The 24365-nt window shown below is 40.4% G+C and overlaps 1 protein-coding gene and 1 long non-coding RNA gene across 4 annotated transcripts in view; one reads left to right on the top strand and one right to left on the bottom strand.

Moving 5' to 3' along the window:
• Positions 1-8061, bottom strand: part of LOC121146035 — a 42537-nt gene extending 34476 nt beyond the window's left edge. Inside the window, exon 1 of the long non-coding RNA XR_005882143.1 lies at positions 6967-8061. This is a non-coding gene — a long non-coding RNA (uncharacterized LOC121146035). The remainder of the gene's footprint in view (positions 1-6966) is intronic.
• A 352-nt stretch (positions 8062-8413) lies between these two features.
• ECHDC1 (ethylmalonyl-CoA decarboxylase 1) overlaps positions 8414-24365 on the top strand; it is a 40885-nt gene continuing 24933 nt past the window's right edge. The window contains exons 1-3 of one of the 3 annotated variants that reach the window (XM_040965256.1): positions 8414-8565; positions 22707-22743; positions 23262-23483. In XM_040965256.1, the coding sequence (XP_040821190.1) occupies positions 23264-23483 (220 nt within the window). In that variant the 5' untranslated portion in view covers positions 8414-8565; positions 22707-22743; positions 23262-23263. Of the gene's footprint in view, positions 8566-17205; positions 17216-22378; positions 22744-23261; positions 23484-24365 lie in introns of those variants that run through there. The other 2 variants (XM_040965257.1, XM_040965255.1) reach the window with 2 other exon arrangements.

Genomic DNA, 24365 nt, shown 5'->3' with positions numbered 1-24365 from the left:
TAACCACTATGGAAGTCAGTATGGAGACTGCTATGACAACTGAAATTTCATCTATGATATGACCTACCCATCCCATTTTGGGGAATATATCTAAAGGAAGTAAAGTTTACATAGAAGAAATTGATCTATAATTTCACATTTACATCAACACAATCAACAAAAACAAAGACATGGAAACAAGTCAGGTGCCCAGCGAAAGAGGAATGGGTAAAGAAATGGTGGTACATCTACTCTATAAAACATTCAGCCATTAAAAAGAATGAAACTGTACCACTTGCAACAAAATGGTCCCAACGAGAAATCATTATACTCAGCGAAATAAGCCAATCTCCAAAGGACAAATATTATATGTTCTCTTTCATTCAAAATACAAATAAATAAACATATAGGTAAACATGTGTACAAATACATTCTTATACCAGGAAGTGAAGATACATTGCAACATGAATCTCTACACCCTAATAAAAGGAGGCATCCCAATGAAACTGTTTAAATACATCTTGACAGGGCCCGGCGCGGTGGCGCAAGTGGTTAAGGTCCTCACCTTGCACGCCTGGGATCCCATATGGGCGCCGGTTCTATCCTGGCAGCCCTGCTTCCCTTCCAGCTCCCTGCCTGTGGCCTGGGAAAGCAGTCGAGGACGGCTCAAAGCTTTGGGACCCTGCACCCACGTGGGAGACCTGGAAGAGGCTCCTGGCTTCGGATTGGCATAGCATCAGCCATTGCGCTCACTTGGGGAGTGAATTATCAGACGGAAGATCTTCCTCCCTGTCTCTCCTCTCTGTATATCTGCCTTTCCAATAAAAAATAAAAATAAATCTTTATAAATACATCTTGACAATAGGATGCTGGACTTCTATACTTACAATGCCATGATGCACTTAAATAGCAAAATGTTAAACTAGTAACTGTTACAAATGGACTATACTACTGGAATAATATGGAGAATAATGGTGAAGAAAAGGTTATGGAACCAAATCATGAAAGATTTTAAAAAGAAAAAATTCCATAGACTAGACACCTTGCCAATATGAGTCTTATTTCCTATGGTAATGGTGATTGAGAAGTTCAGGAGCAACGCTCCTGCAGTTTTGACTTCAGGTGAAGCCCATTTCCTGGCCTACAAATGATCAGTTCTAATATGCCTCATGCATGTGTTAGAAAGCGTAAGGCAGCTCTCCACAACCTTTTCTAAGGCTACTAATCCCATTCCACTTCCACGATCTAATAAGTTGCTAAATGCCTTACTTTCCAATGCCTTCACCATGGTGATTAAACTATAAAAATACAGAGCGGGAAATAAGCAGTTGCTTATAACACCAGCATCCCATTCAAGTGCCAGTTTGAGTCCTGTCTGCATTACTTCCACTCCAGCTCCCTGCTTAAGTAATGTAAGACTACTCATTTCTGTCTCAGATGCCTCACCTTCATTTCTGCTATTAAAACACCAGTCCAGTAAAGCCCAGTTCCCATGTCAATATCTCTGTGACTACTTTTCTCAGGACTTATCGGAGGCATACACCCTTCCATGAAATGCTTTTTATCATGTGTTACAATTATCAGATATTAATATATAGTTTTGCTTATCCTTGTGTATGCATTTTTCTTCTATTAGAATTTAAACACCTACAATTAAATATATCTTATTCAGCAAAATTTTCAAAGGCCTTAACATAGTTCCTATTACATTGTAAATGTTCCCAAAGATCTTAATACAATATAACTATTAATTTCCTTTTCAAATGAGAAGTATTGAAAGTATCACCTGGAAAAGCATTCATTTTTTATATTTAATAATTGTATGGGTTGAACAAAAGGCTCTAAATAGCCAATTACTTTGAGGGAGAAAAATTGGGAAGCATTATACTACCTGATTTTAAAATACATTACAAAAGTAAGTAATTAAACCAGCATGGTATTTGCATAGAAATAGATTCACAGACTAATAAAATGAATTAAAAACCCCAGAAGAAAGTTCACATATCTGTAGCTGAGTGATTTTTGACAAAGGGACCAAGGAAATATATTATAAAAAGTATTGGGCCTGGCGTGGTGGTGCAAGTGGTTAAGGTCCTCACCTTGCATGCCTGGGATCCCATATGGGCGCCGGTTCTATCCTGGCAGCCCTGCTTCCCTTCCAGCTCCCTGCCTGTGGCCCCGGAAAGCAGTCAAGGACGGCCCAAAGCTTTGGGACCCTGCACCCGCGTGGGAGACCCGGAAGAGGCTCCTGGCTTCGGATTGGCATAGCATCGGCCGTTGTGCTCACTTGGGGAGTGAATCATCGGATGGAAGATCTTCCTCTCTGTCTCTCCTCTCTGTATATCAGCATTTCCAATAAAAAAATAACAATAATAACAAAAAATAAATCTTTTAAAAAAAAGTATTTCATTTTTAGCAAACGGTTGGGGAAAACTACATATCTACATACAGAACAAAGTAGACCTCTTTATTCACCATATAAAAAATCAACTCAAAATGGATGCAATTCCTAAATGTAAGGTCTGAAACTACGAGAGTATAAGAGGAAAACAGGGAAAATGAATCAGAAATTAGAAAGGGCAAGGATTTTCTATATCAAACCCTAAAACACAGCAAATGACCAAAATTAGATGAATAGGATTACCAACCTGTAGGGCTCGGGGCAGAGGTCACTAAGTCAACAAGATGGTAATTAACAGTCAAGGTCACTGGGTTACAGGAGGTGGGCAAGATGGCGGCCAAGGACAGAGCCCTGGGCATGAACCAGGGCAGGGGTAATGTTGTTTCAAAGAAAGGCTGATTGGCCAGGGCCATTTCACTCACCTACCCCTGGCCAATGGGAGGTGGCTTCCGCAGTCCTGCTGCTAGTAATTGGCTCCTAGTTTCTCCCCTCCTGGAATTCCTGAAATTCCTGGCCTAAGGCTATCCTTTACCATACATAAGAATCTGTACTTCCCAAATAAACCACAATTGCTGGACAGAACCCCTCCCATCTGTCTCTGGGTGGTGGGCAGCAGGCTCACCCCTTCTGGCAGCTGGGTACTAGAGGAATCTGTGGGGGAGACCCCACACCAAACTAACTTGCTTTTGCACAACAAAACAATCAATAGAGATAACCTCCACAATGGGAGAATATTTGCAAGCTATAGATTTGACAAGTACACATAAGCAAATAAAACAACAGAAAAGAAATAAATTGTAATTTAAGATTAGTGGACATTCTCTTAAAGAAGACATATAGTTGGCTAATAGGTACATGAAAAAATGTTCAACATTGCTGGTTGTTTAGAAACTACAAATCAACTACAATACCAACAGTAAAACTGGCTTTTATCAAAAAAGTGAAAGGTAACAAGTGTTGGCAAGGATGTGGATAAAAGGGAGCGCCTGTATACTCTTTGTGAGAAGGTAAGTTAAAAATGGCACAGAGCCATACACACACATTCACATACATATAATAAATGTGTACTTACAGACATGAAATAAATCTATAAAAACAGAACTACCATACTATCCAGTAATCCTAATCCTGCCCGTCCATCTGTCAAAATAACAGCAGCATTTCCAAGTTCTCCGCAGCACTATTGACAATAGCCAACGTATAGGAAGAAGCGCCTATTCACCAATGAATAGATAAAAAAAATGTAACACAAGTGGGCACTTGAATATTATTCAGCCGTGGAAGTATGAAATTTTGTCATTTGAAACAACATAGATGTGATAGTGGTCATTATAATAAGTAAATTTAATCAAGCTCAGAAAGGAAAGTGCCACATGACCATATGAGCAAATAAAACATAGGTGAAAGTAATAGAAACCAAAGACATGATAGTGGTTATCTGAGTCTGAGGAGGGAGCTGGGAAAGGAGAGATGGGAAAGGTTGACTGATGGACACTATCTTATAGCTCAAACAGGAGCAAGACGTTCTGAGGTTTTATTGCAGAGCATGGGGACTTCATATTTGAGTATGCTTCATGTTTCTTTGTTAAGAAGCATATATGAAATAAGATTCTGGCTGCTTTCACTATAAAGGACGTTAGATGTTTGAAAGGACATTTTTATTTACCTAAATTGGATATTAAACAATATGTACATGGAAAGAAAAAATTCATAGCACAAAAAGATGTACAATTTTTATGACTTAAAATTCTTTAAAAAATGCATATGTTGAGAAATGTTTAAATTTTATTTTGCTATGTATTGTGTAGACTGGGTTGTATATAGTTAATGCCATAGATAAAATACATCAGTATCTTTTAAATATGTTTAAAAATTAGCAGCTTTTTCTATGTAGAAGAATTACGGAAGAATTTCATTTTTTTCTTTCACGTACACATGAACATTTTAATCAGGAAATAAATTTTTTTAAGATTTATTTATTTTTATTGGAAAGTCAGATATACAGAGAAGAGGAGAGACAGAGAGGAAGATCTTCCATCTGATGAGTCACTCCCCAAGTGACAGCAACAGCCAGTGCTGCGCTGATCCGAAGCCAAGAGCCAGGAACCTCCTCCAGGTCTCCCATGCAGGTGCAGTATCCCAAGGCTTTGGGCCATCCTCGACTGCTTTTCCAGGCCACAAGCAGGGAGCTGGATGGGAAGTGGAGCTGCTGGGATTAGAACTGGGGCCCATATGGGATCCCAGCACGTTCAAGGCAAGGACTTTAACAGCTAGGCCACAGCACTGGGCCCAGAAAATAATTTTTTTTAATATTATAGAATGATATATATATTTTTAAGTAGCTGAAAGTGGGGTTGGTGCAATGGCTCAACGAGCTGATCCTCCACCTGTAACGCTGGCATCCCATACGGACACCAGTTCATGTCCCTAAGAGCATCAGATAAGAGTTTAAGCTTCCCACCTTTGACCCAGCTCCCTGCTCAAGCAACTGGGAAGGCACTGGAAGATGGCCCAAGTCCTTGGGTACCTGTCACCCACAATACAACAGGATGGAGTTCCTTGCTCCTAGCTTCAGTATGGTGCAGTATCAGACACTGAGGTGATTTGGGATAAATCAGTAGATAGAAGATCAGTTTCTTGGGCCCAGCGCGATGGCACAGTGGTTAAGGTCCTCGCCTTGCACGCCTGGGATCCCATATGGGTGCTGGTTCTAATCCTGGCGGCCCCACTTCCCATCCAGCTCCCCGCCTGTGGCCCGGGAAAAAAGTCGAGGATAGCCCAGGGGCTCCTGGCTTCGGATCAGCATAGCATTGACCGTTACGCTCACTTGGGGAGTGAATCATCGGATGGAAGATCTTCCTGTCTTTCCTCTCTGTATATCCGCCTTTCCAATAAAAAAAAATATATATATATATATATAAAGAAGATCAGTTTCTCCACCCCTCCTCACTTTCTCTCTCTCTGCTTTTGCAAGCAAGCAAGGAATCTTCAGCCAATCTTTCAGGAGGAGTAGATAATGGAAGTCCTGAATGCCAAACAAGGTAGAGGTCATAGAAAGAAAATAATAGAAGTGGGCCAAGTATGGCAGTAGGAGAATAATTACAACTGAAGCTGTATTTTGTGAAAATCCAGATGATTTAAAAAATGAACATCAGGTATTTGTTGATCGAGTCAACTATTAAAGTTCCTCTAAATATTGACATACTACGGTGCATTGTCAATTTCTGGCTTACATTATGGGAAACATCTGGCATGCAGGCCATACAAGGTCTGTGAAGTCATCTCATTAAATTTTTGCCAAGTCAAAACTTAGAAATATATAGCAGGCTAATCCTTAAGATGGCAAGTTAGTATGGGAAGCAAATTAAGTTAAATATACCCAAATGGCTCTTGGTTTATCACAAAGGTAATTGCAATAAAAGGGATATTCATACTAAGTTATACATATAGGTACTTTGAAATGTCATATATATAGGTGAATAATCAGAATATTAATGGAGGCAAAAAGAAATGAGGAAGTTTAGATTTTTGTAAAAGCAAACTCTTTTTAGATACATGAGAAGTAATGTCAGGTATCTTGGCCCTATGCCTCATCTCTACCTTCTTGCTTCTCAGAACATTCAAGTATCTAATTAAAAAAAGAGATTTGATTATTTCATTTGAAAATCAAAGTTAGAGAGAGAGGTCTTCCATTTGATGAATCCCTCCCCAAATAGCTATAATGGCAAGTGCCTGGACTGTCTGAAACCTGAGCTTTCTGCAGGTCTCCCATGTGGATGCAGGGGCCCAAGGACTTCAGCTATTCTCTGTGGTTTTCCCAGGCCATAAGCAGAAAGCAGGGTCAAAGTGGAGCACCTGGAACTCAAATTGGCAACCATATGGATGCCAGTAACTCAGGCAGAGGATTAGCTTGAGACACCACTATGCTAGCCCCTGAATATCTTCCTTTGAATTTAGTCTGAAAATCTATTTTAGATTTTCAGGCTAATTACAAATGTAAACATATAGGTATCAAAGGGAACTGCTGTAACTGAAATGCAAATATTAACAGAATTATGTACTGCCTAACACCACTGAACACATCTCAATACAAAGCCTCATCTGACTTCATTTAAACTCCCAACACTACGGGTGTACAGGCCGTGCTTTTTTGCGGAGCTGAAAAAGTGTGTGTCATTTCCTGTTAGCATCCATAGTCACAGTACTGAAAAGCAGATCTTTATGTGTGTGTGTCTAACCTTTCCTGAATTTTCAAAAATCATCAACCTTTTTCTCTCCCCCAAATTCCTAAAGTGCTTAGGAATTTTTTTGGAAAGATTATATCTTTTTCCCCCCACACCTCTCAACCTGTTGTTTAATTCTTTGTCAACAGGCAAGTAACAAAACATGATAAAAGACATGGAAATAACATTCTACTTTCAATCTATTTAAGGAAGAAATTATCGTAGAGCTACACAAAAATGTACATGACCTTGGAAGACTGAAGTGCCACAAATCCATAAACAAGGAAAAGATAATAAATAATAATCTTAGCATCCTGATCACTCTACAAACAGTTCTCCAAGATCAATGTTTAATCAACTTACTTTCCTTTTCCACAGCACATGATGGCTTCAGATGGCTTAAGTAGCCCAAATCACAATAAACTGGAATTACATAATTCTAACTATTTCTTTCTACCAGGCCATACTGGGCTCTCATTTCTTCTTTTGCTCTCATATACAACTCTGTACCCAAGTATTTGGTATTCAAGTCCCGTGGCACATTGCTTTCTGTGCTAGAAAAATCTCCTTTATTACTTAAACCTGATTTACAACAATTCTATCCAAATATCTGCTCTAGGGGACTAGATCAAACCTTTGCAGGTTTTTCAGCAGCAAAAATCCATGTGCTTCAGACAACTCCAACTGCCTTGCAATTCTATCTCAAGAGAGTGCAACTATCCCTTCTAGCCAACAGGCAAGAATGACAAATCCTCCACCACCCTTTCTCAGGAATTCTCTAAGGACTTATCATCATAAACACGCATTAGGTGCATCTTCAAATATCCTAAAGGCATTCCTTTGAATGGAACCGTCAAAGATGAGGCCCTGCTCCCAGTGTGGGAGAATGAGATTCTAATATGAACATCTGGCAGCCAACAGACACAAGTGCCCAGTCACATTCAGCCCAGCTCTACCTTCCCTATCTGTGCTTCCCTCACTCCTGGAAAATGGCCAAATTACCTCTACACCAATTGGAAGGATGATTTTTTTTTTTAATGTCACTGCTTTTATGCCCCGCACTGATCTCCAACAGCATCTCCTCCTCAAAAGAAAGACGCTAATCCTAAGCAGCTTTCCCTTCAAACTATTTCCCAAAGTGCTACTTCTGTGCGTTATGAAGTAGATGTCGGCACAGCATACTGAGCTTTATAAAGAGCACATCACACTCAGGGCACAAGAGAAGTATTCAGCTTTAAAAGCAGAAAATATTTTTCCCTCAGCATATGGCATATCAGAAAAAGAATGACCGCAGATCTTTCCCAAACTCCCTTCCTTTTTCACTGTTCCCCCAAACTGCATTCCTGCCTTCTCCTTCTTCCCAGGTTCACAGGGAGCAAAGAAACGAAGCCATGTTCTGTGACTACCTTCCCAGGGCGGAAAATTCGAAGCCGGGGGAGTAAATGCCCGCCGTGCGGAGGGAAGCAGCAACCCGCCAGCGGAGGGCACAGAGGAGCAACTTGGCGGGGGAAATGGGATGTCTCGCGGCCGGGGCGGGACTTCCGGGGTCACTGAAGCCCTCCAGGGATCAGGGTGGGCGCGCTGGGAGGAGAAGGAGCAGGTGCTGAGCGGGGCGCGCGTGCGGTGAAACCTGAGGGTCTCCTTGCAGCCTCGAGGGGACTCCGAGGAGCGGAAAGGGGACCGGAGGGACAAAGAGGGGGCCGGGGGCGGGGGCCGGGGGCCGGGGGAGGGTCCCGGGAAAGCGGAAGGGGAAGTCACTGCCGTCGCCTGCGGAACCCTGTGTCCCTAAGGGCTTCCCTTCGGGTAGCGTGGAGCCAAGTCCTGAAGTGTCGGCGCGGAGCTCCTGAGCTGCAGGCCCTCCGGCTCCGCTGCCCGCTCCCTGCCCGGTCCCTGCGCGGGCTCGCCGCCCTCTGCTGGCCGAGAGGACTCGGGGGGCCCAGCGCCACGGGCCGCTGTCGCCAGGTGAAGGAGGGCGCGGGCTAAAACGAGGGAAAGCGTGGCGAAGAACCTGGGAAAATGGTGACGCTGTCTCCGTGAGGATAAGGAGGCCAGCTGTCAACGCGCCTGCTTTCTGAGTTAGGTGATATTCCCCAGGGCCTCCAAAATCGTGTTTTTTATGAGTTGTATTTTCTTGCGTGAGGAAGACATTCTTTTATTTCTTGCAGACAACTTTCACCAACAGAGTGAATCGATTCAGTTCTGGTGTGGGTTCCATCACTGTAGACTGCTTTGAGCTGTAACAATGCTCTCAATTCCTAAGACGCAACAGGATCATAAATACAGGAGGTTCAATTACATGGGCTGTTAGTTACTTGAGAGAACCTTGCAGTCATCACTTCTCATTTTCTCATCTGAGAGCTTGCTTTTTAATTGCCAGCCACTGCTGTAAGTGCTAGAGATAAAATGTGTTGGCAGGAGTCACAAGCACGAGTTTTGATTTGAAACACTGGGCCATGTCCTGAAAGAGGTAACTTTCCCCAAGTTTATTGCTGCGTGGGGAGTGGCCTTGCGAAATCCAGGGCAGGGAGGGGCGTGGTAACAAAACAGCTCATATTTTCTTGAGGTCTCATTGGGTTCTGAGCCGAAAGATGAGTGAATACTAATCAGCTGGGTTGCGGGCAGCGCCCAGCCTTCCAGTGTAGGGGAAGAGCTTGTGAAGAGGCGCGTGCAACCACGGGGTGAGTGGAGGAGTCAGAGGAGAGCAGGAGATGCATTTGTTGATAGACTTCTTAAGTCTTTGTGTGGAATTTAGTCTTGGAGGAAATTTTAACTGCTTGCTGGGTTCCAAGTACTGTCAGTGACCTCTGGCAGCTAAATCTAATGGGAAAATTAAGCTAAAGAAATAATTAGGGTGAAGTTGTTAATGAAGGCTGATAAGGGGGATGGGGATGAACAGAAAGTAAGGGGACTTTGGTGAGTTAACTCTGGGGGAAATATTAGTGTTGACAGGTGTCTGTGTCACAGGTGCAAAGGCCTGAACTAATGAGAAACCCGTGGTGGGTTTGAGGAGCTCCATATGTTCCTGTTGGTTCAATGAAGAAATGTGTGAGTGGTATACAGTGTAACTTGAAGCATAGTTTATCTGATGACAGCCCAAAACTTATCCATATTTTGTCAACCTAGAATTAAATTAAGATGACTATTCCTTGTTTGCTACCTGCTGTGGGCTAATCATTTTTTTAATAATTTTTTTTTTTGGAAAGTCATATAGACAGAGAAGGATCTTCCATCTGTTGGATCATTCACCAAGTGGCCGCAATGGATGGAACTTAGCCTATCCGAAGTCAGGAGCCAGGAGCTTGTTCTGGGTCTCCCACGCTGGTGCAGGGTCGCTAGGCACTGAGCCATCCTCTACTGCTTTCCTAGGCCACCAGCAGGAAACTGGAAGGGAAGTGGGGCAGCCAAGCTTGTGAACTAAAATCCCAGTGCGTGCAGAATAAGGACTTTAACCACTAGCTTACCACACTGAACCCAGGCTAATCAATTTCTTATTAAGCATGTTTGTGTTTGCTATGTGAATTAACTGATTTCAACATAAGGTAAAAACAGGAAAGGAGCTCTAAGAGAAATCTAGCTTGTTGTCTGTGTCCTGAGGATAAATATGTCTGTTCATGTTTTCACTGCTTGGTCTTTGGTCTCAGGTGCCCATGAAGTTTCTCCTTGTTTCCCTTGCTAATGACTTGGCAGGAAATGCCCTCCTCCCAGTAGCATGTGCTTTGTGGTGGGACAGCATGGCATTCTGCAGGTAAATTTTAAACACTTTTGCCCTAAGGGAAGTTCATTAAATTGTAAGTGCTTCAAAACATGGCTTTTTAGTACTGGAGTAAATCCAAGATACTACCTGTGTATATAGAACTTGGATATTGGATTTTATTTATTTGTGGTTTCAGGAACTGGGAACAGTAAGTTGGCTTAAGCCTTATTGCCTCAGCACTGGATTCCTATCTATTTATCCTTGAATTTAGATTGTGGTTGAAGGTAAACTTAATAAATCATTATTAACTTTTTGGACTGGATTCCTAAACTTAGAACTGGCAAATCTTGCAGGCTTAATTGGTGTGTTTGAGTTTTTCTAACACTACTGTTGTAGAAAAACAAGAGCATATAAAAGAGAAAATGGACAGTTAGTACTGGGGACAGAAAGAGAGAAGAAAGAGAGCCAATACAGAATACTGAAAAGGCTGTATATGAAATTGTGGTATAAACCTTTCTGCTAAAGTCAGCATTTCCAAGCTAGGTTAATGGGTTCTAATGAGACAAAATATTATAGAAATATTTAGATGATGAACTAATTTAGGATAATAAAATGTAATCGATTTTGTGCATACCAGTTGTCCTAATATGAGATATTGGAAAGAATATATCAAGACAGACACCTCATGAATGAGAACGGAATATATTTTTCTGACAGATTTATTATCCCTCACTAATATTTAAAAATGGTTTGGGTTTGCATTTGGTAGAGAGCTTAATTTACTACTTGATCCACATGCCATATTAAAGTGCTTCATTTCAATCCTGGCTCCTCCAGTTCTGATCCCAGTTCCTTCTAATGATGTGGGATAAGGTATACTAATCTTTAGTACTGGCTCTTGTCCCATACAGAGGCAAGCATTCTAGGTGCAGACACATATAAGGGGCACAGGTGATAGCAAGGGTGAGAAAGCAAATGTATTTGCCAGCAGGAGCTTAGCTCATCCCCCATGTAGATACTCATCAGAGTGGATAGCAGGCCAAATGACTACCTGAAGAGGAGGAGGGTGGAGGAAGGGAGACCAAGGCAATTTGCTTCACACTTCTAGCAATGAGAGAGAGAGAGAGAAGGTCCCCCATCGTTGGCCTCTTTTATGAGGCAGCACTTCTGCCCCTGCAGGCATGAAAGCACCTGGGAATTTTATGCTACCTTCACAAGTTGCACAAGGGGCTTAATAGCCATATTTTCATGGTGCCCATCCTAAGTCCCAGATAAGGCAGATGCATCCCAGGAAAGGGGGTGTTTGACATGTAGGGTAGAATTAAGTATAGGAGCATGCAACTTGCAAGTCAGCAGATGTGTGTTATTGCCTCCTTATTCCCGCATTACTACTACACACCCTGGAAGGTAGACTATGATGGCCCGAATACTCAGTGCCCACCACCCACCTAGGAGAAGAGAATGTAGTTCTGGCTTCATCCTGGCTCATCTGGCTGCTGTGACATTCAGGAAGTAAACTGGCAGCTGGAACGTCTTTCTCTCTAGATGTTTTGCTTTGGTTTGTTTCCCAAAAGTTTAGGGTAGGTAGGCATTTAGCTTAATAAAATGCTTGTGTCCCATAGTAAAGAAATTGAGGGCTTCAGCATTTCCATCCGGCTCTTGGCTTCCGCTTCCTGCTAATGAGGATCTGTATGTCAACAGTGCTGGCTCAAGTAGCTGAGTTCCATCCTCTTGATGGGAGACCTGGTTTGAGTCCCGTGACCTTGGCTTAAGCCTTGCCCAATCCCAGCCACTGTGGGACTTGTGGGGTATATCAGCTAATGGGAGCGTTCCTCTCTAAATCCTGTCCTTCTCCCACTTCTCCCTCTCTCTTTTCTCAAATAAATACTTCTTGAAATTCTAACAATTTTTAAAGGCTTTACTCTTATTTTCTGGTGTAATGCCATGTTAATGTTCCAAAACAGAAGATTATATAAAAATATTGCCAATTTTCTTTTCTCAAAATAATCCTCTGATCCCTTAGCAGCCTTCTTCATCTTTATTTCTGTAGTCATAATCTTCATGTAGAAAATTAGGGTTTCTGCTGCAAATGATTTTTTCATCATTTAATTGATTTTTGTCCGAGACAAAAACTTTGTGCTTGATTCTGTTCTGAGGGAAATCAAACATAGAGTACAAGCTGCAAAAATGCAAGGTCTTAAGAAAAACCAGAACAAAAACTACCAATTTATTGAAGACCTTGCATATCTAGAATACTCTTTCAAGTCTTTCTATAGTAGTTAAGACTCACAAGTCTCTTGAATGTACAAGAAAATACTTTAGACATAGACTATGTGATGAAATAGTTGTAATAATGAAAATGTAAATGATTAGTCTCTATATTACTACTTTTAAAAAGCAATATTTGCTCACTGATTGGAAATTCAGAGGCAGTAGCACTAAGCATTTTTAGGGCTATTTTCTAGAGAAAATGAGCTCTGAAGGTCAGCTCAGCTCACACAACAGAGACTGACAGAATCAGACATGTAGTATACCCCGGAGTATTTCTTTCAGAGGAGGGTCGTGCTCTGCTTTTTAAGACAGCGTTTCTTTTTAATAGATCATTATATTCTTCTTATACATGTCACATTCTATGTATGTATGTTACAACTACTTCTCATTATTTTCTTAAGACTTGTAGAACTATATGATACGTAACATGGTCAACCTTGTATGTCTATCAGTCACCTTCATTTCCTATAAAGTTTTATATTTACAAAATAAAAAATCGTTTCATTTCTGGGTTTCTAAGAAATATTCATGTCTGAGGTATGGGGCTAGAAACGTGTGAGAATACCATAGTAGGAAAGAGGAGCTAGAACTGTTAAGGAGAAACAGAGATCGCCCATCCACTGTTCACTCCCCACGTGGCTGCAGTGACCAGAGTTAGGCCAGGCCAAATCAACATCATCTTCCAGGTCTCCAATGTGGGCTGCAGGGGTTCAGGTGCTCGGGCCATATTCCATGGCTTTTCCCTGGCAATGGCTGGAGCTGGATCATAAGTGGAGCAGCCAGGATACTTACCCATGTAGGATGCTATTGTTACAAGTTTTACTTATTGTGCCCCAGTGCCAACCCTAGTAACCGGTTTTTAAAAATGTACATAGGGGAAGCATTTGACTTGATGTTTAAGACACTGCTTGGAACCCCACCGGGGACATGTGCACCTGTTGTAGGAGTGCTAGGTTTGCATTTGCTTTGGTCCTAGTTCCAGCTTCTTAGGAGTGTGCACCTTGAGAGGCACCAAGTGATGCTGTGAGTGCTTAGGTCTCGTAGCCATGTCAGGAGCATGGGTGGGGTTCTGGACTGCTGTCTAGGTTAGTCCACCCCCGACTGTCACAGAGATGTGGAAACCGCACCAGTGAATAGGAGTCCTCTTTCAAAGAAACAAGTTTTAATGTACGCATTCATTTGAAGGAAAGTCAGGAGAACTTCAATTGAGAGCTTTTTAATTTTTTTTTTAAGTTTGACAATAAGTGTATCACTCTAGATCAAGAGTGGGGAAATTCCCACTTGCAGGCTTTATAGTGCAGGGGGAAATCATTTGGTCTGGCCCTGCTAAAGCCGATGGGACTCAAAATTCAAGAAATCTATAGTAGGCCAATTCTTAAGTTGATAATTTTGTGTGACCTGTGAGTTGTGCTATAATAGCAAAAAGCTCCCCATTCATGAAAGTAACTTTTTTTTTAATAATTAGATTGCATTATGTGACACAGTTTCATAGGCTCTGGGATTCCCCCAACCCCTTCCTGTACCTTCTCCCCATGGTGATTTCTTCCACTTTGTTGCAGTATTACAGTTCAAGTTCAGTTGAGATTCTTTCATTGCAAGCATATACCAAGCATAGAGTCCAGCATCTTATTGTCCAGATAAGTTAAACAGTTTCTTGGGCACACCATCTCTGGTCTGAAGGCAGAGCTGGCAGAATATCATCCAGACCAATTAAAAGCCACAATATAACATCAACTACTGTTTACAACCTTATGGAGTTAAGTGACATGGTATTGAGTGAACAATATGTTAAAAAATGCAAGTTCTTTACCATATCCTGTGACTACTTCATTAACATTTCAATATCAGTTTATACACAACTGGCTGCGATACACTTTAAAATGTTTATAGGATACTATTCAGCTATTTAGTGTCTATTTTCCTTTTTGTATTTAATAGTTAATAGTGTTGAAGCATAATTTTGCTGAACTTGGCAGATTTTAGGATAGTCTAAACTGGCTTATAACTCTAACAAGACATATGTCAACAGTTAAGGCACAGAACAATTTTAGGAGGGGTGTGCAGAGAAATCTTCAATAGAAGGTAAGCTTTTTTGACTTATTTATTTGCAAGGCAGAGTGGCAAAAAGAGAAAGAGTTCTTTTGTCCATTGGCTCATTGCCCAAGTGGCCATGATGGTTGAGGCTAGGCCAGGTTGAAGTGAGGTCTCCCATGTGGGTTCAGAGGCTCAAGTTCTTGGGCCATCTTCTGCCACGTTCCCATTCACTTTAGCAGGCAGCTGGATAAGAAGTGGAGCAACCAGGACTCAAACCAGTGCTCTGATATGGGATCTAACATCAGGAGCAGGAGTTTAGCCCACTTTACCATAACAGTGGCCCAAATTGTAAAATAGGAATGCCTTGTTCTGTTTTGGGCTGCCCGAATATCTGAATGGGAAATTTATAAAGAATAGAAATTTATCTCATTGTTTTAGAGACTGGGAAGTCCAAGATTATAGTGCTAGAGACTCAAAGTTACCATCTGCTTCCAAAAGCCTTCCTAAAAGGTGTAGTCCTCTGCAGAGATAAGCTGTGTTGTCCCATTGGCAAAAGTGAAAAGGCTAGAGGAACAAAGTTCCTCCTGTGTCAGGCCCTTGTTTAAGGACACCTAATCCCGTTCTTAAGGGTGGAGCTGTCATGACAGGTTCATATCCAAAAAGCCGCACCTTCTCATGCTATTTGTATTGGGCATTAAAATTCACTTTGAATTTTGGAGTAGAGAAAAACCTCATACCAAAATTAATTCTTATTTCCTTTAGTTCTAAACTTGTTTTGAAAAAGGAATTATGATTCTGTAATTTTTATGCTGTAGTGGACTAGCAAATTTTTTGAAGAAGTGATGCTCTGAAAAATGTAAAACTGAAAAGTTTTTTTAATGTATTGCCTTGGGCCCCGCGCGGTGGCGCAAGTGGTTAAGTCCTTGCCTTGCACGCCCGGGATCCCATATGGGCGCCGGTTCTAATCCCGGCAGCCCCGCTTCCCTTCCAGCTCCCTACCTGTGGCCCGGGAAAGCAGTCGAGGACAGCCCAAAGATTTGGGAACCTGCACCTGCGTGGGAGACCCGGAAGAGGCTCCTGGCTTCGGATTGGCATAGCATCGGCCGTTTCACCCACTTGGGGAGTGAATCACCAGACGGAAGATCTTCCTCTCTGTCTCTCCTCTTTGTATATCTGCCTTTCCAATAAAATATAATAAAAATAAATCTTTAAAAAAAATGTATTGCCTTGTATCAGTAACTTGGCCAAAAGGAAATGCACTGAAGAATACTCAGTCTGTTTGTTGCTAGTTACTCACCAGCAGAGGTGGCTTGCTGCTTACCTTTTGTTGTAATTCTGCTTAGGATGTTTAAAATTAGAATGAAGAAAAATGGAGTATCTTAAGCTGATGCCCAGGTTTAGTGTCTTTGAATCTATTTGTACCTTTGGATAGTCATTACATGAGAGAAAGTTAGCAGTAGGAAAAGAAATCCTTAAAGAAGTTAGGGCAGTATTTCAGATTTAATGCAAATCTCTAATACAGCTAAATAAAAGGACTTTATTTTCAATTAGATACAGGTGTTAAGTATCAAAATTGATCTCACATGCTTGGAGACCCCAAATTTGCAGGCGCTCTGATGCCTTTATATAAACTGCTGTAATGTTTGCATATAACCTGTGCACATCCTTTTGTATGCTTTAAATCGTCTTTAGCTTACGTACAAGTTAACGATATATAGACGGCTTACTTACCATGTATGTGAAGAGTTATTAGTGTATTATTTAAGAAACAATGAAAACTATCTGTGCATGCTTAACACAGATGCAGTATTTTTCTGAATATTTTTGATGCTCATTGAGTGAAACCTGAGTGAAGAACCCATGGATATGGACGCAGGGGACTGTGTTTGAATTCTTTTTTTTTTATGTGTGCATAAAGTATCCAACGAACTGATCATTTCCATTGTAAAGGTGCTTTTTTTCCCACTCTGAGTTAACTAGCAAAGAGGATGTGTCTGTAAGAATTTAGTAAATACCCATTGAATTACTACTGAATAGCCTCTTATCAAATGCCCTTTGCATGTTTATGCACTTGGATCCCATTGTAAGAATTCTTTCTCTTAAGAACCTAAATGCACTGTAATCTCCTAACTGGTACATATGCCAAAAAATGAGTCACCTCTTTTTTTTAGGTTATGACTATGTATAACCTATTTACATAATATATAAAAGAGCATCAACCTATTTGAAATTATTTCTTTTAATTGATGTTGTAGTTATATATTTAGAATTTTGTCTTTTGAACTGGTGGGTTGGTTCAGCTGGCTAATCCTCCTCCTCCACTTGCATCCCATATGGATGCTGGTTCATGTACTGCATGCTCCACTTCCCATCCACCTCCCCTGTTCATGGCCTGGAAAAGCTGCAGAGGAAGGCCAAAGCCTCGTTATCCTATACCCACTTTGGGATACCTCAAAGAAGCTCTTGGATCCTTGCTTCAGATTAGCTCAGCTCTGATCATTGCAGCCATTTGGGGAGTAAACTAGTGGATGGAATATATACATATCCATCTATATATCTGCCTTTCCAATAGAAATAAATAATAAATCTTTAAAAGTTTGTCTTTAAAACAAGGCTTCAGAACTCCTTTTGGGTGATACTTTTTTTATATCTCCTTATTTTTCACACAGATTTCGTGTAGAGAGCTGGCTCTAGAGATAGTGAAAAGAGGTAGAAAAGACTACAGGTGGGAGACTGAAGGCTCATAACCCTTAACTGAATGGATAAACGCTACTGCAAAATAAATATATCCTGACATGAGAATATAGATTTGGTTTGCTAATTTGTGTCAAGCTCAGTTGTTAGTTATTTCTTTATAACTTCTGAAATTTTTAATTTTGTTTTCTTTAATTAGTGAAAAGATATTGAGACAACTTGATATTTGCATCTCGGTGATAACTTAAGACATTTTCTGCTTCAGCTGCCTAAGTTGCCTTGTACCTACGCAAGTATTAGACTGCTGAGAGAAGAGCAGCCAGTGGGCATTCTGGACCTGGTTAATCCCAAATTTGTGTTAATTACGCCAGAATGTCAGAATAGCTGCTTAATTTTATGTTTTAATGATGGGGATGGTGGGAAACAGGAGGCGCATCTTGCCACCCAGGTGCTGGTAGCGAACTTTCCTGCTAAGCCACAGCACCTGCTGTTGAGTGCAGGCCAGATCCGGCTGGGCTGTAATACCTGTTGGCTTATGTGAGAGCCAGATGTGGGGATAGGCCAGACAAGGTCAGTCCATAGCACACGCTGGCATGAGTGACATGGCATGGGGTATACACCATGCCTGGTAGCATAAGGGCTGTGGGCTAGGAGTATGCCTGGCTGGGCTGGGCTACAACACATACTCTCAAAGGCCAGAAATGGGAGTGTGCCATCTCAGACTGGGCTGTAGTGTCTGCTGGCATGTACAAGACCAAGAGCTGGGAGTGGGCATAGTAGGAGAACCTCCACAACTCCACTGCTGGGTTGTTGCTTCCACAGGTGAGCATGAGAGTTGAGTTTGGGGACTGGCCATGTTGGACTAGGCTGTCACAGCCACTGGCATGAGAGCCAAAATGAGAGTAGGCCACTAGGTGGACTCTGTCAGCCAATAGACCTTAGGAAGATTTTTCTCTACCCTGGCACGGTGAAGCCAAAGATGTCTTATAAGTGCCCAAACCTCTTGGGTAACACCCTTGGAACACTCTACCCAACCTGGGGTCTCTAGGCAATCACCAAATGACTGTCCCCACCTCCAGGTGCTGAGGTAGTCTGACAGCAAGGAAGTAGCCTCCTCCTCCCCTGTTGACACCGGAGGAGAGGGGACTTGAAATGTGTCCCACCCACCTTCTTCCATACCTGACCCTTCCTACCATAATTAGAGGCCTTACAAGGGCATGCATCTTTCTCAACTATATAAACAATATTAAGAAAATTTAAAAAATAATAAAGCAGTCTTCAAAGTTGTGTTTGCTTTTTCCCTAGACACTTTATATTTGTTATTAGGCAATAATATATTTTTTTAAGTCCTGCCATACCCAATTTGCACATATCTGAATCTTCTGCCTTTATCAAATTATTTCTGCTTTAGATTCATGCTCAGCTCCTGAAGGGCCCTCTTATTTTAAATCAAGTCATTTTCTTTGAGAATATCTACATGTGTTTGTACTTCTAGAAGTATAGATTGGTTTTAAATATGTAATCACTAAAACTGACAGTGCAGTTATGTGCACTGGAAGGCAAGAAAGCCCTCAATAAAAGGATCCTTGTTCATGATCATTTTGCTTTCTTTTTAAAGAGAAAGTTTCCTTAAATGAAGTAGCTCATTTTCTAATGATAGTAGTAACAAGTGACCTTAATTTTGTAATTGCCTTCCTTCATTGATCTTTTTCCCTTCTGTGAAAATGGAAACAAATCTTTGAACTAAGCTCTAGTTTTGGTAACTGGACCAATTATAACAGACAGCAATGCACAAGATAAGGCAAATATAGGGGAAATTGGCCAAGAATGAAGAGTAATAGATGCAAGGAAATTATTTCAAATCCGTGTTTAAAAATTAAACAATTTATTATTTGGGTTTATAATAACATTTTTTGACACTTTGAAATTCCATACCATTCTTTAGCATCATATTATCCTAGTATGCAATAATTTTATATATTACCAATAAAGTACCAACTACACTAATTTAGAAACTGGAAACACCTGTAATATAAACCTAAAATCAGATAACATCAAAGTACCAGTTACCTTAACTGTATCATTTTCTGATTTAGTAAGGTAGGACTGGTGATGGAATGGGAGGATATTGGATAAGTTATGGATATTCCATGAATTTTGGAAAAGGACTCTGAAATAAGCAACAGGTAGAGATGTTAACTTTAAGTATAGAGATAATTTCATTTTGCAGTTTTTAGGATTTGACCTCTTGATTACTTGTTTTGTTATTCATGTTGACTCAGACCAGTATTAAACATAATCATGAATCAAGGAGTTCTAGTTCTTGAATCAATGAGTTCAGCTACAGGCATCTGGTCACTTTTTTGGAGAGAGGGAAGATACAAATTAAATCCACAATTAAAACCATTAAAGGAAAGAATATGATGATTGAAAGTAGGTCCTCTCACAGCCAGGACAGCAAATAAGAGCACCTTTGTTCTTGGAAAAATAGCTTGAAGTTCTTATTTGTGGACATCATTCTCTGAGAAATGAGCACCTCTCTACTTTTTTTTTGATGCTTCTAAACCATCTAAAATATATTTTAGCCCGTTAAGTCACAATTTTCTAATATTAGTTACATTTTATGTAGTTACCCTGAAGAGGCTTAAGAAATATCTTGGTCTCATCAATATTATATTTATAAATGAATTTAAGGAATTAAATATTGAGCACAGTTCCCTAGTTCACAGAGTGTAACTCTTAGTTATGCAGTGCTGAGCACTGATGAGCACATCACTGAAGGTAAAGCAACTTAAGAAGAAAAGAGGTGATATCATATTATAACCTTTATGTTGTATAATGCCATTTATATCTTACAGAATATAGGCATTTGAAAAATTATAAACTGAACTTGTAGCATTCCATTTGGCTTCTTGATGTTTCTATTTCCTTAACCCCATTTTCTTTCATTAACCACCTAATGAGTAGCCGTGTATTGAGTACTGTGCTGCACAGTTGTGACAGAGGATGTGTGCTTCAGAGAAGTTCTTCAGAAGTATCCTTCCCACTGAGAAACACACATGAAAAGCAAAATAATCTGCAGAATCCATTTAAATGTAGTAATATTATTACAGTATATTAGACTAGGATAAATATAAAACGAATTTAACGTGGGTCTTGGGAATTTGGTATTCAAAGATAAACTGGGGATTTAACAGATATGTAAGGAAGGAAAGAACTTATAAGCAGGAATTAGTAATTAAAGTACCTGGTAAGTTTGCAGGACTTTTGTTATTTGGTACCCAGTACAGATTGTATGTAGAGTTGTTATGAGAGAAGAGATTCGGGGATTAGATAAGAATCAAATATAAAAAGTTTTGGACCTGATCAATTTGGTAGTAGAGATCTGCTTAAAAATCTTAAACTTGAAATGCCTTAGTTGATTGACACATGACTTTAAGAAGCATCGTGAAACTAGTGGATGATTACTTAGGCTGTTCCAGATGAATCTAATGGAGTGTGAACTGCATTAATAGGAACGGAAGATAAAGGATGATACACTATGTTAGAGGTTCATTGCTTATAAGAGGTGAAGGAAGGAAGATTTAGGTTGGGCTATAGATTTTCTGATGTGGATCTATGTGTTGAGGATATTGTCAGTATTTAAAGAAAGGTTTTTAAAAACCAGTAGATTTTAGTACAAGTATGATCTCATGTTTAGGCAATAAATTTGAGACACCTGTAATCTATCTAGAAAACATATTTCTGGTAGGCAATAATGGGTTAGTGTATAAGGTTTGAGTTAGAGAAAGAAATCTAGGATTTGTCTTAGGAAAACTGGACCGAGAATAAAATATCTTCAATAACTCAGGACCAGGAAAGCAGATAAATGGAAAACAGTGAACAAGAAGCTTGAAAGCATTTCCACAAAATGATAGGCAAATGGATGATAAACATAAGAAAGTGGGGCTTGGCTTATTATCATTAGACATTATATGTATACAAATTAAATTGCAGTGAGAACCCACCAGTTAGGATGTCTAAAATGGGAAGGAAAGGGTGAAAAAATAATAGCAAGTGATGGCAGCGTTGCGGAGCAACTGGAACAGTTACTGTCTTTGACAGGATCTTCTAACGAACGAATGGATAAGCCATATGTTATGACTGGTGATATGTGTGTGTACGTATGCACATGCTTGTGTGCATGTACCCATGTGGTGAGTTGTGGGGATTTGTATCTTATCCTATGATCAGTTTGAATCTACCAATGGTTTAAAACACTACTTGCAAAATTCTTCAGTGGTTAAGAATTAGTAGAAGCTTTTGCAGTTCCACTTCTGGTTAGATAGCCATCAGAAAAAAACATACATTAACCAAAAGACACATGCTAAAACATTTGCAGCTACTCAATTGATAATGTCAAAAACTACACCTGGGCGGGCAGGCATTGTACAACAGATTAAGCTGCCTCATGGATGCCTGTAACCCATATAAGAATGCCTAGATCAAGTCTTGCCTCTGTTTCTGATTTAGCTTCCTAAAATTGCAGCCACCGGGAGGCGATAAATAATGGTTCAACTAGTAGCGTCTTTGTCACCCCTATGGAAAGAAAACCTGAAACAACCCAACTGTCTCTGTGGTATATTCTTAAAAAAAAAAAATCTATTTGTTTATTATTGAAAAGTCAGAGTTACAAAGAGAAAGAGAGACAGAGAAAGTTCTTCCATCCGCTGCTTCACTCCCCAAGTGACCACAACAGCTGGAGATGAGCGCATCTGTTGCTGGGTGCTGGGAGCTTATTTGGGTGCAAGGTCCCAAGGCGTTGGCCCGTTCTCAACTGCTTTCCCAGGCTACGAGCAGAGAGCTGGATGGGAAGTGGATCAGCCAGGATATGAACCTGCCCCCATATGGGATCCTTGTTCATGCAAGGTGAAGACTTTAGCCACTAGGCTACTGTGCCAGGCCTTCTGTGGTATATTCTTGGAATATGACAATGAGACTGACATTCTATTTGGACTCTAATTACACACAATGAATAGAAATGTATATCGAAAACATAAAGTTTAAACCAGACAGAAAAAGATATATATCATGCAATATTTGTAAAGCTCAAACGCAATCTAACTGATTTTGGCTACTAGACATGAAGGTAATGAGTAACCTTGTTTGACAGGTCATGACTGAAAGTGACACAATGGTACTTTTCAGGCTTAGATTGTGTTGTTTCAGAATTTGGATGCCATTTACTAGAAAGTACTAACCTTGTTTCAGTTCATTGAGGTGTAACGTGTACTTTTCTGAATGTGCATTCTATGTAAACAGCAAAAACAAGATGTGATTACTCAGGAGGTCCACATGCCTGTGTGCATGCGCCTCCAGACCTCGAGGAACACAGAACCCAATGTGCATTCCTGCTCTCCTTTTTCCCCAGGACTCCTTGCAGCTGTTGTCTGACAAAACCTAACGAGGTCAGAATAATGCAGTTATGAGGCTTTGTATTAGAGAGCAGGACTGCCCTTGGAGCATTTCTGCATACAGACTAGTACAGGGCACACTTGGAGTAAACTGTCCTTATGTTTTAGAAACTTTAAGAGTTGAAGGACAAGCAACTTCTATGAAGAGAACTACTATCTAGAGACAGGAGATGTTGCTGTCTGATGTGAAATAGCTTTCTTTTTCTTTCTTTCTTTCTTTTTTTTTTTTTTTTTTTTAGCCTTTGTAAGGTAGTAAATCCCAGTATGTGCCTTTCAGTTGTTCCCTCTCTTTGATTAACTGAAATGATGTGGCCTGTGAATTATTTCATTTCAGGAGACAACAAATAAGGACTGCCATACTCCTAAAGGAATGTCTCCTAAAGGAATGTTTTTACAAGTAGGGAGAGAAAAACTTCCCATTCAATAAAAGTGTCCATTATTTCATAAATGTCCATTTCCCATAACACTAAAAATGTGAATGTTTGCTAATTTGCATAGTCTATCTTTTCCAGAAATGGCAAACAGCCTTTTGAAGACATCATCGCTATCTATGAGGACCAAATTGCTACATCAAACAGGAGTGTCACTTTATAATACATCTCATGGCTTCCATGAAGAGGAAGTAAAAAAAAAACTTCAGGAATTTCCTGGTGGATCTGTTGACCTCCAGAAAGAAGACAATGGCATTGGGATTCTTACTCTGAACAACCCAAGTAAATTGAACGCTTTCTCAGGTATCAATGATCTTTGATTTGATAGATCAAGAAGGAAACTATATCAACAGGTGTCTGCCAGAATTCTTAAAACCCATGATACTTTTTGTAGAACATGGGGAAAGAAAACCCCACTAAAATTCTGTAATGTGAACCAGGAACATTTTTACTATGAGTATTTTAAAGTTTTCTGAAAATTCATAATCACAGATGTTGACTGAAAGGAGTTTCACTTTCTCTATGAGGCTTTAGATGATCGGTCTGAGTGTGTTCAGTACTTACTTGACGCAGAAAAGCCCACAAAATCATAGGAACTTCAACTCCCAAGATACTGCCCAGACCATCAAGGGCATCCATGTACAAAAAGTGAGAAAATATCTGAATGATGTCACATTGAAGACATGACACGCACCAATAGATGGTTACAAATGCTGGATTTGGTAGGTGTGCCCAGGTCAGGGGTTACACAGGATCTGTGGCCCAAAAAGAGTGCTGGGCTTTTTTTGTACATGCTTAAATTTGCCAGAAGTAATGCTGAACATCAGAGTTCTGGCGTAGATTCTCTGATTTCTTGAACACATCCAGAGGAATAAACACCCAAGATGCACAGCAGTATCTACAGAGATCATGGTTGGATTAACCCAACAGGAGCTCTCTGTGCTCAGCTGGGGTGATCCTCACTGACAAGGAACAGGTTGTTCCTAAGCCGGAAGAGGAAGTGGCACGGAGGAAGATATCCCAGAAGAAGCTAGGGAAAGAAAAACTAATGCCTTGGGAATAAATGCAACATAAGAATAAATGGTAAATTAAGACAAAAAAAAAAAAGGAAACTTAGGTTCATGGTGGTTATTTTTGCAACTGGAATGTAGTTGGCATTTTATCAACTGAAATGTATTTGCTTTT

The sequence above is a fragment of the Ochotona curzoniae genome, unplaced genomic scaffold (genome assembly GCF_017591425.1).
Source record: "Ochotona curzoniae isolate NIBS_2020 unplaced genomic scaffold, NIBS_Ocur_1.0 scaffold_3890, whole genome shotgun sequence".
Taxonomy (NCBI): Eukaryota; Metazoa; Chordata; class Mammalia; order Lagomorpha; family Ochotonidae; genus Ochotona; species Ochotona curzoniae.
The sequence above is the reverse complement of the archived record's forward strand: the minus strand, read 5'-3'. Positions and strand labels throughout refer to the sequence as shown.